We start from the raw sequence: 17,857 nt of genomic DNA on the forward strand, positions 1-17,857 counted from the left end.
AAGGATGTTTACATATTGACTCAAAAGCCTGCCAACTGTTAGCCACGTGTGTGCTGTACGTGCAGGTGTGGCATAAGTTACAACACAGGAGATACAAGGTTTCGTGAAAGCACATTATACAGACGCTCATGTTGAAACACTCCTTACAGTATTTATTTCTCATTAACAGAAGTAGCACGACATCGCCATGCTACTTGATCGCCAAGGTTGCGAGCAGTTCAAAACAATAGGCGATATATATCAATCACAACTTCAGAAGGATGCTCGGCTTATCTTGGTTTGTGGTTATACTGTACTAATACTAACTAGTGGTGGGCAGGAAATCGCGTATCTGTTAGAAATCACAGTGACTGAGTAGTCACAGATATCACAGTAGCAACTTTACAAAATCTAACTGCGATTTCAGTCACAGTTAGCAGTCGCAAGTAGTATTTCACATTCAAAGACGTGAGCCATCTATTGGTCGAATTTAGCACTGCTTTCTGCGATTTCAGTGACAAGTCGCAACCAAGAGTCGCAAGTAGCAACTAAAAAGCGCAGTTAGCACTGCCATCTCTTGAGCAAAGTTCATACTATGCTATTCGCTACCGAGTCAAACTGCGATTTCTGTGACAAATCGCAACTAAGAGTCGCAAGTAGCAACTAAAAAGCGCAGTTAACATACTTTTCCTAGTGTCATCTGTTGACCGACGTACGTACTTCGTTATGAGAGCCTTGTGCCTCACGAGATCGATGTGCTGTGTGTACATATGAAGGGCTTATTTCAATAGTGGTACAAGTCCATTTTTGTTCATTTTGAGATACAGAGTCGTAAAGTTAAATGAGCGCTGAAAAATCTGCAGTTGAGATACCAGAAATATTCAAGCATATGGCTTCTTGCTAGAGATGAACCTTTATTTATGTTTGTTTGGATCACTAATTTCAGAAGCATTATAGACAGAAAAGTGGAGGTAATGGACTTGTACCACTATTGAAATAAACCCTTCATATTATAAGACGACATGCACATTCAGCATCAGTTATGGTTGGTCAAATACTGCTGTGACTCAATGTATCATATTAATAAGAAGCAACATTGCCTTTTTCTCCTGAAAATATCAAGTAACGTAACAAATGTGTTTGATTCTGCTTCCAATATGACAGTTTTTGTTAATACTCCACATGCCTACAGGACTTTGCAATGTTAACACAGAGGAACTCAGACATCTGTATAAGTGTAATGAAATGAAAACAGTATTATTGGGTCATATGAATGCCTCACTTTTGTTAAGACACAGTTCAAGACTCAGGATAAAAGTTTTACACCTGGTGTTCTACATGGCAACTTCACACACAAGAACTTTTTGCCGACACTACTACCACCTACATAAGTAAGCTTTTCCTATGTTACTTTCAAGTAATGCACTTAACCTATTCCTGATTTAAATGGAAGATCTGTACTTCCCACTTTCATATCAACAGCCTCAAAATGCATATTGTAGACTTTGGGATATGTTACAGGTCAGTGTCATACCCAATATTGTGGACACGGGGAGGGGGGGGGGCGGCATGTCACTCTCCAACTAGTGTTTACCAGTAAATAAGTGGCGGAAAATTACGGGTGGGATGGCTTAAACATGTGGAAAATGAGATTTTCATTATTCACTCACTGTATTTAACATTTATTATTCCTTTAAAATCGCACAACAACTTCAATAAAACACCGTTTAATCACTCATCTGCACACTTATTTCGCAATTATGTCACTTTTAAACTGCAAAATCTTCTAAGAGCTGTCTTGAATCTTCACGAGTCTCTCTCAACAGCCTTGATGTGGGTAGATATGTACAGCAACCAGTAATCAGAGTCAGAACTGTGTCTGCAAAATCACAAGGATTATTAAACAATTTTTGCTGTCACTAATTACAAGTAATATAATTGACAGAGTAGATTGCTAAAATTTGCTCTAATGAAAGCCACTCAATGGGGTATATTTCACATTTGCAAGAACGATCTCACTGAAGTAATTAAGTCCATCGAAACACTTAGAAACTAACCTCTCATCTGACGAAAACGGTCTAAAGATGCAGTGGCAATTTCTCCAGATCTGTTGACAATGATATTTTGAGTTATCACTTTACTGAGTGACTAAAATGTAGTTCGCGTACCTGTGAACATAACAATTTGGTAGAATTCATTTTATAAACACGAACTATTACGCTACTGTATGGCTACTTACATATTAATTACACTATTAATATTTTCACAGTTGTTTCTTCAATACAAGATTAAAGCCAACGGAAGAACAAACGTAAAACATACTTACCAATGACAGGTTTGTTGAGATGCAATTTTCTGTGTGGACAGATGTAACTTTTTCATACGGTGGTAAGTCGCAGAAATCGCAGGAGTCACAGAAATCGCAGAAGTAGCAGAAGTCGCAGAAATCGCAGAAGTAGCAGAAGTCACAGAAGTAGCAGAAATCGCGGAAGTAGCAGAAATCGCAGTGGCGGAGGGATACACGACCTAGGTTCCTTAACTGCGACTCTTAACTGCGACAAATCACAGTTAAGAATAACAGATACTGAAAAGTAGCATTCACAGAAATCACTGATATCGGAAAATCGCAGTTTAGCCCATCACTAGTACTAACTGTACGTCCCTGAGACTGCTGGCAGCTGTAAACAAAAAAAAACGGCCCACATGAAGGTTACTGGTACAGGGTGTCCAGAAAAGGACTCCCTGATTTCAAAATTAAATATCTCGAAAACAAAGATCGATAGAGGAATGCAGTAAACGGTATGTTTATTGTGAAAGCTGTAAGAAGTTTATACAGCAGTTTGAAATAATAGTTACAAAAGCTGCTAACAGATGGCGCTGTACAGCTCATATCAGCATACGTAAGTGAAATAATCGTATGAAAACAATCTTTGCAAACAATCACATCACAATGTTTTCAAAATGTTCACCATTGGCACTACAGAGGTGGTGCAAACGAAGAATGAAATTCGCCATCACATTTCGTAGTGTCTCAACCGAAATGGATTCACATTCCATAGAGATCGCTGATTCAAGCTCGTCCAGCGTGGTGGGATGCTTCGGGTAGACCATGTCTTTCACTGTGCCCCACAAAAGAAGTCACAAGGAGTCAAATCCGGCGAATATGGAGGCCAATCCATGCCTGCACCAGTAAATTTGGGATATTCCAAAGCAATGACTCGATTCCCAAAGTATTTCTCAAGAAAGCGAAACACTTGTTCGGTCCGATGTGGTCGGGCTCCATCTTGTATAAACCATTCAGTACCTGGTCGATCCTCTAACGCTTGCTGTGTGGCGACAAATTGTTCCAAAATTGCAACGTAACGTGCACCAGTGACCGTTTCTCGAATGAAAAAAGGGCCAATAATGCCTCTGCTGCATACTGCAGCCCACACAGTAACTTTAGGAGAATACAGGGGTTTCGCTTCACACCAATATGGCTTTTCGGAACCCCAAAATCGCCAGTTCTGCTTATTCACGTACCCATTCAGGTGGAAGTGTGCCTCATCTGTAAACCAGATGCAGCCAACATCAAATCCTTCACTATCAATCAATCATTGTGAGCATCTGATTAGCAAAGGCAACCCTTTGTTGCACAGCTCGTACGGGTATGTCCTGGTGCGTTTGAATTTTGAATGGAAACATGTGTAGGCTCTTTCTCAGTATTTTCTGCGTGCTGGAACGCTTCAAACCAGTCTCAGATGCAATTCTACGGACGGATGACATTGGATTTCGCTGAATAATTCCAGAAAGTGTGGCGATATTTTCATGCGTAACTGCGGTTTGCTTGCGGCCAAAATGCCCCACTAGATCATCAGTTACGCTGCCTGTTCGTTGAAATTTTGCGAAGAGCGTACGAATGGTTTTCGCATCGGGTCCTTTTGGAACATTAAATCGTGCTTGAAAACTTCGCCTTGTTGCCGTAGGTCTCTCTTCTAACCCGTGGTACTCTAGAACCAGAAAAACGCGTTGTTCAATGGAGTACATGGTTTTAATCTCTTCCTTCGGTACTCTAACCTCCTTTCACGTTTCAATAGTGGAACTGATCGCTCTGGGCTTCGGATCAGTATTTATACTAGGCATTACGTATGGCGATTACAGCGCCATCTGTTAGCAGCTTTTGTAACTATTATTTCACACTGCTGTATAAACTTCTTACAGCTTTCACAATAAACATACCGTTTACTGCATTACTCTATCGACCTTTGTTTTCGAGATATTTAATTTTGAAATCAGGGAGTCCTTTCCTGGACACCTTGTATGTAGCCTAATGATCACAGCTTCGGATGGCAAATTATACGTAGGTTGCGATTTAATAAACCTGTACTGTTTTAGATCGCCAGGGCTGACTTGTTCCAGAGAGTGCAAATAAAATTGAGTGGGAGGTGCCAGAAGACCATTTGGTGCCTTCAGGCAGAAATTAAGCAGCGATTGTGTGAGAGACTGATGACCTCAGATGTTAAGTCCCATAGTGCTCAGAGCCATTTTGATTGTGTGAGGGTATTAACGGGAAGTGTTGGGGAACGGTAGCTGACAACTGGGAGGAAGACACAGCAGGCGTACGGAATAAGAAAGTGGTGACAGTGACTTTGTTCTGACCATAGACAGCAGTTGTGCCTTGCAATGCAGTGACATGGAGGATGGAGGAGTGGATTGAGAGGAAGAGACAGAACAAGGTGTGTGTGTGTGTGTGTGTGTGTGTGTGTGTGCAGAGTGAGTGAAGTTAGGGCAATGCGGTAGGGATATTGATGCGTGTGGGCCAGGTGTTGAGGCCCGGAGGTTTATGGAATTGATGGATATGTTGTAAGAGCTATTCCCATTAACTTGCATGTAATTCTGAGAATCTGCTGCTGAGCGCAGGTATCCAAATGGCACGGTTGTGAAGCTGACACGAAACTGAGCATATTGTTCTCAGCAGTGTGCTCTCCCACTGTGTGGTCAACTATGCCTGTGGTTAGATATTGGTGGTCAGGCTAAATTAAAGAGGTCTGAAAATGTTACAGCAAACCTGATATGTGGTATGACTGCTTTCATGGTTGACCCTGCCTCATATTATATGACGTTATTGGAACAGGAATTGGATGTGTTGAGTAAGTGCGCAAGACACCTAACAACAGGTCTTCCACATGGATATGATCTAGGTGGCAAGGGGTTGGCGGCTAGTGTGTGAGAAGTGTGGGCTGTGATGTTATGTAAATTAGGTGGATGAAGAAAAGGCACTTTGGGAGCAGATTCAGTCTCATTTTCAGCCCTACACCCAAGTTCAGTTATGTTTGACTTGCCAAAGACTTACTTTCCTGCTCCACTGTTTTTTTCCCATGCAAACCACCAACTAAAGCCAAACATTGACCCTTGTACCTCCCAGTTCATAACTGTCCAATTATGATCTTCTACCCCATTATCAATAACCACATCAAGTTACCTTCTATGAATTCCTTACCTCCAACTTGGGCCTCACATTCCCTTCCTAGCATCCTTCCCAAGAACACGAGCATCTCGACAGAGGAAAGAACAGCCATCCACAGCTTTAAGACATTACCCAATACAATCAACTCTTTGCAGAGAGAGACTCCATGGCATCCATTTATTGTCGGACTCTTCTGCCTACAAGCATCAAAGAAGTGCATTATAACCTCCATGCCTACTCAAATTCTTATGCCCATACTATAATCTCTCCTCTGAATCCATCTCTTTCCTCACCCAACCACATGCTTCACAAAATCAATAAATCTAACAAATCTGGAAGTCTCATAGTTATTGTGGGCCCACAGAAAGAATTGTTCTTGTTGGCATACACCTCCAACCCACTGTCAACAGCCTAGCTTTTCATACCAAAGACGTGAACTACTTTCTTCAATGTCTCCCAACCATCCCCATCCTAATAATACCTGGATCCCTATTCATCCCTACATGGGAAGGGCTTGTAACTCGGGCAGATGTAATAATGTTTTCAATGTGCTTATTTTGCATTACTTGTCTTACTTCCCATCAAATGAATCACAACACATAATCAATTTCAAATGGCTCTGAGCACTATGCGACTTAACTTCTGAGGTCATCAGTTGCCTAGAACTTAGAACTAATTAAACCTAACTAACCTAAGGACATCACACACATCCATGCCCGAGGCAGGATTCAAACCTGCGACCGTAGCGGTCACAGACTGTAGTGCCTAGAACTGCACGGCCACTCTGGCCGGCCATAATCAATTTGTTAAGCAGCTGTGTTATAGAGACATTTTTACAAAATGTATTTGGCCAGGGTCCAATGTGGTCGTGTATCATGAGCCACAGTTGAAAATAAATCCACAAGTCATTTATTATGAATAGAATTGTTTAACATAAACTCAGGGCTATTACATGGAACATCCAGATAAACACAGAAAATAGTACTGCATCTGTTGTAAACAATTAGGCCTTAAAGTGCATGTTATTTAACAGTTAAAAAACAAAAGTTACTTTTACTGTTTGAAGCCTCTGCAGCACTTCTATATTGTTACTCTTTACTGGCATATTGTTAACGTCTATTAGAAGGTTTAATCCACTTCTGATTAATTTATGTTGGAGCCATGAAAATGAAGAGGGGAAAATCAGTTCCCAAAGCCTTCCTAATGCTGGTTCTGGAAATGCTCTGACAACATATTCTTGTGAAACTTTACCACCATCTACTAAAGGCCACACAAATGTTCCACTTTCTCTTCCCTTTTGTAGAAATTTCACAGTTGGGTCTTCACATTTTACACAAACAATCCTTCCCATAAAATGTTTATTTTTCACCAAAACCCATTGTCTAGAATGTAGTGTTTCCTGTACATCTGTGTACATCAAATGAAATACCATCTGCTTCATTTTGTCTGACTATCTTTGCAATGAGAAGTCGTTCAGACTCATGTCACTGTCACTATCCTCACACAAACTACTTGGACTGGGGTCATCTATAATTTTCTTCTTAGTTTTGCTTCCTTCTGCATTTGACTTAAATAGTATCCTTCTCCTAGCTGACGATCCCTTCTTTTTTTCTTCTCGTGCGGTACACTGTGTATCTATTGCCTGCTTTTCAGGTGGATCAGTCAACACTCTTGATGCACCACACCTTCCTTTCCCTTATGTACACCCACTGTTTTGTGGAAGGGTTTTCAGTAATGGTAATAGTGACTGTGTAAGGGGCGACTGTAGTTTCGTTGGTGGCTGAGTAGAGATACCACTTTGTCTTGCTGCCAATTCATCATTCCTAGATGCAGCCTCTTTATTCAATGTAGATTGCAGTCTACTCATCACATACGTGAGAAATTCATCATCTTCGAAAATGTTCCCATTTATGGGCCACATCCCAGCTGCTCGAAATGCAGATTGAATATTCACAGGTGTGAATGCTGATGGATAAACTCGACCTGCAACTTCAGCAACTTCGTAAATGGTTATAGGGTTATCAGGATGTGACCTCAGTCTTTCTGCAGATGCAGTGTTATAGAAAGTTTTGTATGGACCAAAGACAGTTTTCTCTAGAAGCTGCAGCTTGTGGCTACTATGTGGTGGCAACATAAGAAAGATTTATCCTTTGCTAGTATGAAACTGTCCATGGTGATATGACTTTCCTGGTTGCCAAGTATTAACAGCACGTTCTCATTTACATTTGGCTGCACACGGAAAATATTTTCCCAGTATTTCCAAAAAATATTTCCATTGGACCAGACCTTTTCAACCCCTCTGCCTTCTCTCTCCTCTCCTTTTCCTCCTCTTCGTCTTCACCTCCCCCTCCCCATTTCCCCCTTCTGTTACCCCCCCCCCCCACTCACCCTCCCTCTGCTTACATCTCTTTTGTTGTACCCTCTGTATTCTTTTCATCTTGTTGTGTGGCCATGAAGTCATCTGTCCAAAGACATGCCTGTTTTCCACTACCCTCTCCTTGTATCCTTACCTATCCCCTCCTCACCGCCCATCAGCTCAGGCAACTGCTTTCAAAATCGAGAATCAATAAATAGTCTTTCCATGCCCGTGGGAGTGTGTGTTTGGGTGTCTATGTGGATGTGCATAAGAATGTGTGTACTATTGCTTGGCAAATAATTAATGCTTAAAAGCTAGTGTGAATGCTGCTTTCTGTTATGTGTTATTGTAGTCCACTCATTGATTCACTATAGGTGAATGGTTGCCTCTCACTTATTTTACGTAATGCTCCATCCAGAAATTTGCATTATTGTTGCCTCAAGCACAGAATGATTAACCGCTTGTGATTTCTCAGCTTTGTTAGTTCAATGGCTGCAAATTCAAAATGTTTATCTACACTCATTATAATTAGATCTTCCTTAACTTTAAAACATATGCCATTTCTGATGCAAATACATGATCCCCCACAATGTAAGATAGTTTTCCAATAGCAACTCGCGTGTTCATACAGGGTGGCACATATTACATTTACCAACTGGACATGATAACAGAAAAATGGTGAATGGAAGTAGTAGTTTAACATATTTGGAAATAAAAAGTACATGACAGTTTGTTAATACATTGGCAGACATCAATACACCTTGAAAATAATTTTCTACACATGCCCCATTTGCTTGGATGCATTGCTGAAAGCATTCATACCACCACCTAAAGGAATGGCGCATGTGGGGATTGGGTTGGTCATCTCACACTGCCGAAGTGGGATATCACCTGGTTTGGAATCATTTGTTGGAGAACAGCCTTTCTTTGGAGTGCTATGTGAGCTATTCCACCATCCTATTGAAACTAAGTGTTATTCAGCAACTCTCTTGCCTGCAGTTCTGGAATAAAGAATTTCTGCAACAATTTGTAGTAGTGGTCGGCATTCACGTTTACTCCACACCTGGTGTCGCCCTCAAAGACACAGAGGCCAAGAACCTCAATGTGCCAACTGCACCATACAACAACTTTCGGACTCACCTGGGGCTTTTTATGTAAGCATTGTGGATTTTCTTCAGACCAATACTGGAAATTATTAAAATAACCAGTCATGAAAGGATTTGATTCTTAAACCACCTGCTGTTAATATGAAAAAAATTCAAATAATCCAGTAAGCAGCCAAGTGTGACAGATGTCTTGTTTGCGCACGTTGCTGTGTTGAATGTCTGCGACTGTGTTGTTCCAGGTTCTCCCATGTTCAAACACTTCTTCTCCAGCCTAGTGACTGCTGATTCAAAACACTACCAGTACCCCTCCATTGCCTCACCCACCTGAGAGTACTGTTTTTCTCAGGACAGCCAAATGGTTATGTTTTCTGGTCCATTGCAATGACCACTGAGCTTCCATAAAAGGACCAGTTCAGGTAGACACTTTCACAGCTGCAATATCTGTCTGCATATCTGTGCAGCATTCAAAGCGTATTTCATCAGGGCAGCCAACTGCAATTTATGAATACAATATGTACCACACTGTTGACGATAGCCTTACAGGTCTACTTCAGTGTTTCTTCTTCAGTGCTCTGTAATGCATACCAGTGGGCTGTTCAAATGCTGTACTTTATTTTTAACAGCGTGTGTATTGTGATAAAGAACAGATAATTCTGGAAAAGTTTCTGTGATGTTTTTCCTTACAATTTCGTTCTCTCCCTGATAACTCGTATGTATACATTATATACTGTGTGTGTGTGTGTGTGTGTGTGTGTGTGTGTTTGTGTGTGTGCACTCTGGTTTGGTACATTCTATCTTCCATATACACATTGAAGAAATCTATAAAGAGGTTGAGATACTTTTAAGGGATGGGAGCATGCTGTCATATTTATCCTTAAAAAAAAAAGAAGGCCTAGTACTTCAACCTAAGACAACATTACTTCCACAAAATTCATATGTATGAAGATTTTGTCAACAACTTTTACTAACAATTGGACAAGTGATTCAATGACATTTACCCAAACTGCGGTCAATGAAAATTCCTGGAACAACATGCATAGTCCAGTTTATTACCCTCCTTATAGCTACTGTCTTATTTGATTGAAGTGAAGTCCTGAATCTAAAGGGTCATGTCATTAATATGAATGAATAGGAATTCAAACACTTGGGAAAAATGATGTTCTGCAAACAAACTTTTCTTTTTCATCTGAGTCAATACAAGCACACAATAAAATTGTGCTGATACCAATGACAAGGCCAAGTAAAGTATATTAAAAGACAATGTAACAGTCACAATGAAGTCTGGAAGGAAGCAAGTACTGTGTCATAGGAGATGAAATTCTTGTAAACTGAGCTTCTGATACACAAACTACAGAGCAAACATTCCTTCCCTGCAATAATAAGTATGGAAATAACTGAGAAATCTTAATGAAAGTCAAAACATGTGTGCTTACTGTTCTTTTGAAGATTAATGGACATGTTTTCAATAAACACAGCTCTGAAGAGATTTATTTTTTACTTTAATTACTGATATGAACCAAATTAAAATATACAATTTCCTACTTAGATCACTGTACTTTCACTTTTTAAAAATTGTTTCCAGTCTTTGTAGGATATTACAATAAGAAATTGCTATTTGAGAGAGCATACCCACGTCACTTTATTTTAAAGCTAATGTACAGATGAACTGCAGTATCTTGTACAATGAAAATTAAGATAAGAAATGAAATATTTTATAGTAAATTGTCTGTTAGAGTTTGTGGCTATAATGTCCTTATTTTTTCAGTCACTCTGAAAGGTCATCCTGGAAACTCTAAACTGTTGACCAACTCTCGCACACGGACTGCAAGTCCGTCATGGTCTGGAGCTGACTGGTCCATAAGAACTGCATTAAGTCTTGTTATATAGCCGTCAACAGTAGCAACTGTGGGCAGCTCATTAGTTCCTGCAGACAAATTACTAGTTGAATTACAAACACAGCTGGCATTGCATGAAATGGATTCCTGGCCAATGTTTACTCTAATGCAATAAATGGGATGTGATCAAAAAGTAAATTACTAGTTGAATTACAAACACAGCTGGCATTGCATGAAATGGATTCCTGGCCAATGTTTACTCTAATGCAATAAATGGGATGTGATCAAAAAGTAATGGGAATTTTTGTTTTTCCTAAAGTATCTTTATTTATTTAACATCATCAACTTTGTCCCTTTCAAAGCAATTCCTCTCAGATACAAAAATGTCATGCAAGTGCTTTTTCCAATCTTGGAAGCACTCTGGAACTCATTTTTTGTTATGGTGTTCAGATCCTTCAGTGATTCTGTTTTTAATCTCATCAATGGAAGCAAAATAACATCCTTTCATGGTTCTCTTCAGCCCTGGGAATAGAGCGAGTCACATGTTCCATGTCTGGTGAATACAATGGCTGAGGCAACATCTTTGTTTTGTTTTTTGCCAAAAAAATCATGAACAAGCATTGAGGTGCATGTGGGAACATTATCGTGATGCAATTTTGGGAGCATTTTTGTGATGCAGTTTCCATGAGTGATTTTGCCACTATTCCGGTCGTTTCCTTGGGACTGCTTCAGGCAAATGGCACGTAACTTCCAGGTGGTATTCTTAATGACTGTACAACCAGGCAAGACCTCACGATGCACTATTCCTCTATAAACAAACAAAACAATGAGAAGAACCTTCAAGTGTGATTGAACTTGTTGAATTTTTTTGTCTTGGCTCTGCAAGCAGTTTGCATTGGGATGATTGGGCGTTAGTTTCGATGTCATACCTGTATACCCACTTTATCATCTGTTATAATCTTATTTAGCAGTTCTGGACTGTTGTCGACTTCATTCAGCAATTCCTGACCATGTCTACATGACGACAATTTTGGAACAGACTTTGCTGCTACATGTTTCATGCCCAAAACATTTGAAAAAACTGCTTGGAATGAGCCAAAGGATATGCTGACATCATCAGCAACCTCTCTGATGGTGATATGGCAATTTTCCAGATCCATTTTCTTGACTCCTTCCACACTGTCGCCAGTAATTGCTGTGCTAGAGCATCATTGTGTTCAATGTCTTCCTGACCTTCCTTGAAACATTTATATCACTGGTAAACTCTTGTCTTACTCATAGTGGATTTGCCAAAAGTCAAAGGTAACATTTCAAATGTGGTGCTGCACTTTTTTCCCTTTTTCAAGGAAAATTTAGTGAAAATTCTTTGATCCATCTTCTTCATTATTAAATATTTGCTAAGCATTCGGGGAAAAAAAATTGAAAATTGGATTTATACAGCCCTTAAAATTAAAAAAATCTGGTTACTTTTTGATCACACCTCATATCTCAAAATCACTAGTTAATGAAAACTCATAAAAAAACTAGAAATAAAAACTTTCACTTCACACGCAAAGTGAAACATGGAGATTTTAACGTAATGGACTGAGAAGTAATAATTGAAGTATGCGATACACAAGTTTAGGGTATCAACTGATCCAATTTTAATTATGTACATAAATAATCAATCTTGCACCTCTATTTTTTCACTAATGTTTATTACCGTTTATTACAATAACTATAAGCATAAGTGATGCCATTATTACTCAATTATTAAAAGGTACATTCGTTTGGTATGAAAACTTTGTCACATTTAATTATTTTCGTAATTACAAATAAAAGTAGGAACCCTATGTGAATCTGTACAATATACAGTTATATCACCAATGTTAGTAATGGAACTGAAAAACTACTATAGATTTAATTAAAACCTGATTAATTCTGATTGCCAGGAAATGCAAATGTTATACAAGTGAAACTAAAATTATGCATATTTCTTATTTTTTATCAGAAAATCTGTATTTATGTTTTACAAAGGATGCCATGGTGTGTGTCAATATCAATATAATTATTTTTTGTATTTGTAATTAAAATTGTATTATCAACAATAATTACACTGCCTTTAATTGTTAGAATGTTCCTTATACACCGGCAGCTGTATCCACCAATGCAATTTTGGGCAGTTCACATTGGGTAGTCAGGAATGTTGTAAGGTCACTTTTGGAGTAGCACAAAATCATGTTTGTTGGCTGTCTTGATTTTTGTGGAGCAACATCAAAGATGATTTAAAAAGTGAATAAGATCATAAATTTTGCATACATATTGTTATGATCACTCAAATACAGATCCCACAATTCATATTGTTGCAAGCACACTGATAATCATTATCGCCAACAGCTGGATTTATTAGATAAGTTAAATTTTTAAAAATTTCTTCATTCTTCTACCAAAATTATCTCATTTTTGTCATGTTTCATATTTTCATAGGAGCAAAATGCAATGCAAAAGTCAATTTTTATTTGAATTTATGAAGGGGAGTGTTACAAGCTGGAGCATCAATTACCAAGTAAGCAATTTATGATCAGGCTTCAGACCATTCAAAGCTCTACAGCTTGCCAATAAACTCTTTGTGTTTTATGTTTGACTTCCCGGGGTTTCCTTTTGCCAAAATTAATAATGAGATATGTAAATGATGGTCCACAGGTGTGGAACCACCATTCTAAAACAAAAATAGGTATCTACACTGAAATTCAAAGTTAAATAGCATGAGATGTGACACGACGTTATCAGCTTCTTGACACAAATCGTAATTTTCAAATGGAAAGATGGTCACATGACACTTCACATAAATACGAATTACATGAGAAAAACAACTGAGCCTTTATGCACTCTTGACTTATGACATGATTTTTCCTTCATAAAGCTGATGGCATTAACACAAGCCAAACAGATTGAGATCATGCAGATATGAGCAGAGTGAAGCACATGTGTAATCGCAAACCATTTCAGTCAGCACCTCCAGGAAAACTACTCATACCCACAGTGCTCTGTCACAGAAAAATCTGGATGATCTGAAATGGTTACCAATTAAGCAACATCAACTGTTGATCAGGCATCTTTCAGTACACATCATGAAGCACAGTAGTCGCTGCATCTTGCAGGATACTGATGATAGCCGTATGCAGTGCATTTACTCGTTACATTATTTGCATCCCATCCAGGACATTTCATATGCAAACCACTGCAATGTGTAATGGCAGCGTCTGCTGTAGTGTTGGAGTCCGCCATGAGGCTGCTACTGGTCCATTGTCTCCTGGATAGGACTGATTGCCAGGAGATCCAACCAAAGCATTGATGGGCCAAAGATTGAACTGAGGCTCCCCTATAGCCTGATTCATAAATGTTGGAGGGTCATGCAGTTGGGGCATGGACAGAGATTGCAGTGTTGCCTGTTCGAAGTTACAGTTGCAGTACACACATAGAAGGGCTTTGTGCTTGAAGATAGCTTGTATCCTGCAAATAATGACACGTAGAATTTGTCACTTACCACCATCATCAGACATGACAACTTGGAACAAATGGAATTAAAATTCACTAAATAACTCATTACAACATTGTTTAATGCTCACACTGGTTACAACATTCATAGCAGAATGCTCAGAACACTACCGAATTGGCAGTCAGAGAATGTGTGACATAGCAGCATACACTTGATTGCCGTTGTGCAAGTCTCCAACTGAAGCCATAGAGCCACTGAATGTCAGCCAACATTAGTTGCTGCCAGCCAGATGCAGATTTAGGGTATGTAACCATACACCTCTACCGCCTCACACCAGGGTGACCATCAGCCAGCCACCCCTACTGATAAACCCAGCTGTATAACCTGAACTACAGCTGAGCCAACACTGCTGGCTGCCGAAGGATGCCAAAGTTGCAAGGTCCACTCGCCACCATGCTGAGCTAAATGTAACAACAGCTGGCTACATCACCAATATGCTTCAAGAGCACACCGCCTCCTAACAATGGGCACAAGCCACCAGTAACGCTTGGTTGGAAAGCAAATAACAGCTTCACCAAATGGTGAGCTGTTTCTGACTCACCCTGAACCACTGACCTCCACCAAAGGATGCTCACACCTGTTGTAAGTGGTGTCAGAGACAAGATAGGTTAGGTGTTACAGTCACCATTGATGCAGTTGAGAGTAAGTAGCACTACGTATATTCTTTAACTGCTTGTGGGTATCTTGCATCTTGCTTCCTTGGTTTGTGTCCGTGTCCCTTCTATTGATGTGTCTTGATTATGTCAAGAATAGATGTGTTCGTGGTTTCTGGGAAGGGCCCAAGGAACAAATCGATGACTCAATTATGTGCTCACAGTGTAGCCTACCAGGTGATGCGGTTCTTATGTTCTGGTTCACATTATGTAGTACATTAGAAATGCTGACAAACAAGTCATTATACCAGGCAATGTGAGGACAGTTTGTGGCTCAGAAGTGGTAGGCCATGGGAATCAGGGAGACTTAGAAATATGTAAATAGTATGTGAATGAGGGTATAATTTATTGTAAACAGTGCTGTCACATGAGTTATGAAATTTAAGAGTACTCCAGTAATCTACACTAGCAGGTATGTACTTTAATGTCCACAGAGTACCTGTGTTGTGTGTGGAGCTTTTCTCTTCCTTTCTGTTTCTGTGTTGTACTCCTTCTGCTTGTATCTCTGACCCTATTCTCTAGTGACGTAGTTTTAAGCTGTGGTACAAAGCTGACAGAATACCAAATAGGCTACTGTTGCAACAGTGTATTTTGGTTCAGGTTTTCTTTTTTTCCTCCCCTCATGCTTTACTGACTTAAAATAATGTGGCAAGGCACTGAGATATCATGGATTTGAGATTCGTCTCTGGCCATGATGTCACTGTTATACCACTCCTGGTATCTCGAAGTCATGACAGTGAGATAGCAGATAATTTACCTAAGATAACTGTCAGAATCAGTATAAGACATAACTGGAGTCACAATGAGAGAACATATCAGATTTCTGAGAAATCGACAAGGGTAAAATATTATAGAGTAATGGGACTTGAATTAAGAGGGTACAAGTTGCAGCTGGTAGAGTACATGTGGTTAAATAAATATGTCTGTAGCATCACAGGGCATAAAGAGTATGATTCACTGATAAGTCAGTAGCATCACAGAGCTTACTGAGTATGATACACTGAATGGCTCTTGGGCATGAGAGGATAACTTTTAAAATCTAAGATTCAAGTGATAGTTCTCCACATGTAATGATCAGAAATGCAACTGCAGTGACTTTACCAAAGATTCTTTCTTTGTAAATAATTTTTGTTAAGTTCATTTAGTCAAACTTCTGTGTTAGTTTCATGATGTAGTGAAAAGATGTAATAAGCTATTAGGATAATGTGTAACATGGGAAATTGTGTAACTATGTTGATGAAGATGACTGATATGTTGTTGAAGCTAGGTATAGATTTATGTATAATTCATGGTAAAGAGCATAATTATATAATGTTGGACATATCCAGCAGGAGTATGTGGCAGGATGCCTCCTGGGATCTCCAATCCCACCTCTATGAGGTGGTTTGACCTTGCTACCAAACGGACAGATCAACATCATATAGACTGTACATTTGTTATGGACCCCTCAGCAAAACAGCCTGAAGAGTTGTCACATAAAGCAGTGAATGAATTACGTAAGTAATATAGTGTGGACAAAAGCCAAAGTGTAATAACATGTATCAACTATCCTGGTATTCGCAGGACTAGTGCTGGTTTTCTGAGCAAGCCACTGACTGGAACTATAAAAACTGTGGGAAGTTTCTAAATGTGTCTGAGTATCTGTTTCAGTTAGCCTCACATTGAATCAGGAATTCAGTGGACCAAATTTTTGCAAGAGGAGGAACTATCTTGGCTTTTAAAGACAAATTGGGAGGATGGAATGCTGAACAATTACTAAGTTTGGCTTGGTTAAAATTAATAACAAATGCTATGGCATACATAATGTGCCAAGAGAAGTTGCGAAATGTTCAGTGTTTTCAGAACCTGCGGGAAAGATTAGTAGAATGGTATAGGAGGAAAAATATTGCTATGTATTACAGAGAGCAGCTTAATAGTATAGCAGAAAGGCAGGGAGAGTCTGTAGAAAGCTTTGTTGATCAGATACGAAAATTAAAAATTAACACTTATGAGTTGAAGGGTGTCAACAATGTCATTCTGCAGGAAGCATAACAGAGAGTGCTGCATATGTTCTTGCTGGGTTTGCCAACCAAAATTTCCCGCTAAGCACAAGTAGAATTCCCAGGATCTTTAAATGAAGTTGTAGCAACTGCAATAGAATTAGTGAAGATAAATGCAGTGACCAAAACAAGGAACAACAAGATGGTCTTTAAGCCATACATCATGCTATGAATGTGGTCGACCTGTTCACATTCGGCAAAACTGTCTAAAACCTTAGTTGGGAGATGCAAGAGAGCTGAACAGTCACAATGGGAATATTTGTGCAAGTTTTCACAAGCACAGGGAAGTTTGTTGCAGGTTAGAGCTTGCACACCATGCTTAAACAAGAAAAGGAATGATGGGGCCACTGTGCATTGTTCCCAGTTTGTGAGCACAGAATACCTGTGTGCTGAATCAGTGGTCGACTTTTGTTTGACCAGCTATGTAGGAGGTAGGATGTGTATATTTTTACTGGATATGGGGCCACAGGTATTTGTAGAATGTCAGGGTGTACGTGGTATGAAGAATTTGAACCCACCTCCTTGTAGACTAGGCAGCATATGTGAGAGTAGTATTCATTTACTCGCTTCAGCATAAATCAAGTTTCGAGTGGGAGAGAAAGACTTTCAGCTTACATGGAAGTAGTACCTCGGATTGGCAATAGCTAAGATGTCATATTTGCACTGTATTTTCTGATAATTCCAAAGTCAACCTGGAACAGTGCGCATAGAGCTGGATGGGACATGGTTCTGTTTACGCTTCACTGCTGGAAAAACCGAAATGCTGCATGGCATGCCACAGATGTAGCAGGAACTATATAGACTGTATGTATGGTCCATTGGACTCTACTTTTAGGACAAAATACTGAAAGGTATAGGAAAGCTGGCGTGGGTAAAAATAGGAGTAGATTTGCTAGCTGAACCCT

At 39.5% G+C, this 17,857-nt stretch overlaps 1 protein-coding gene across 1 annotated transcript in view; it reads right to left on the minus strand.

Annotated features, from left to right (window-relative positions):
• Positions 1 to 10,501: 10,501 nt before the first annotated feature.
• The window catches only part of LOC126199159 (high mobility group protein 20A-like), a 99,119-nt gene continuing 91,763 nt past the window's right edge, over positions 10,502 to 17,857 (minus strand). Inside the window, exon 7 of the mRNA XM_049935914.1 lies at positions 10,502 to 10,811. Coding sequence (XP_049791871.1) covers positions 10,666 to 10,811 — 146 coding nt within the window. The 3' untranslated portion in view covers positions 10,502 to 10,665. The remainder of the gene's footprint in view (positions 10,812 to 17,857) is intronic.

This window comes from Schistocerca nitens, chromosome 8 (assembly GCF_023898315.1).
Source record: "Schistocerca nitens isolate TAMUIC-IGC-003100 chromosome 8, iqSchNite1.1, whole genome shotgun sequence".
NCBI lineage: Eukaryota > Metazoa > Arthropoda > Insecta > Orthoptera > Acrididae > Schistocerca > Schistocerca nitens.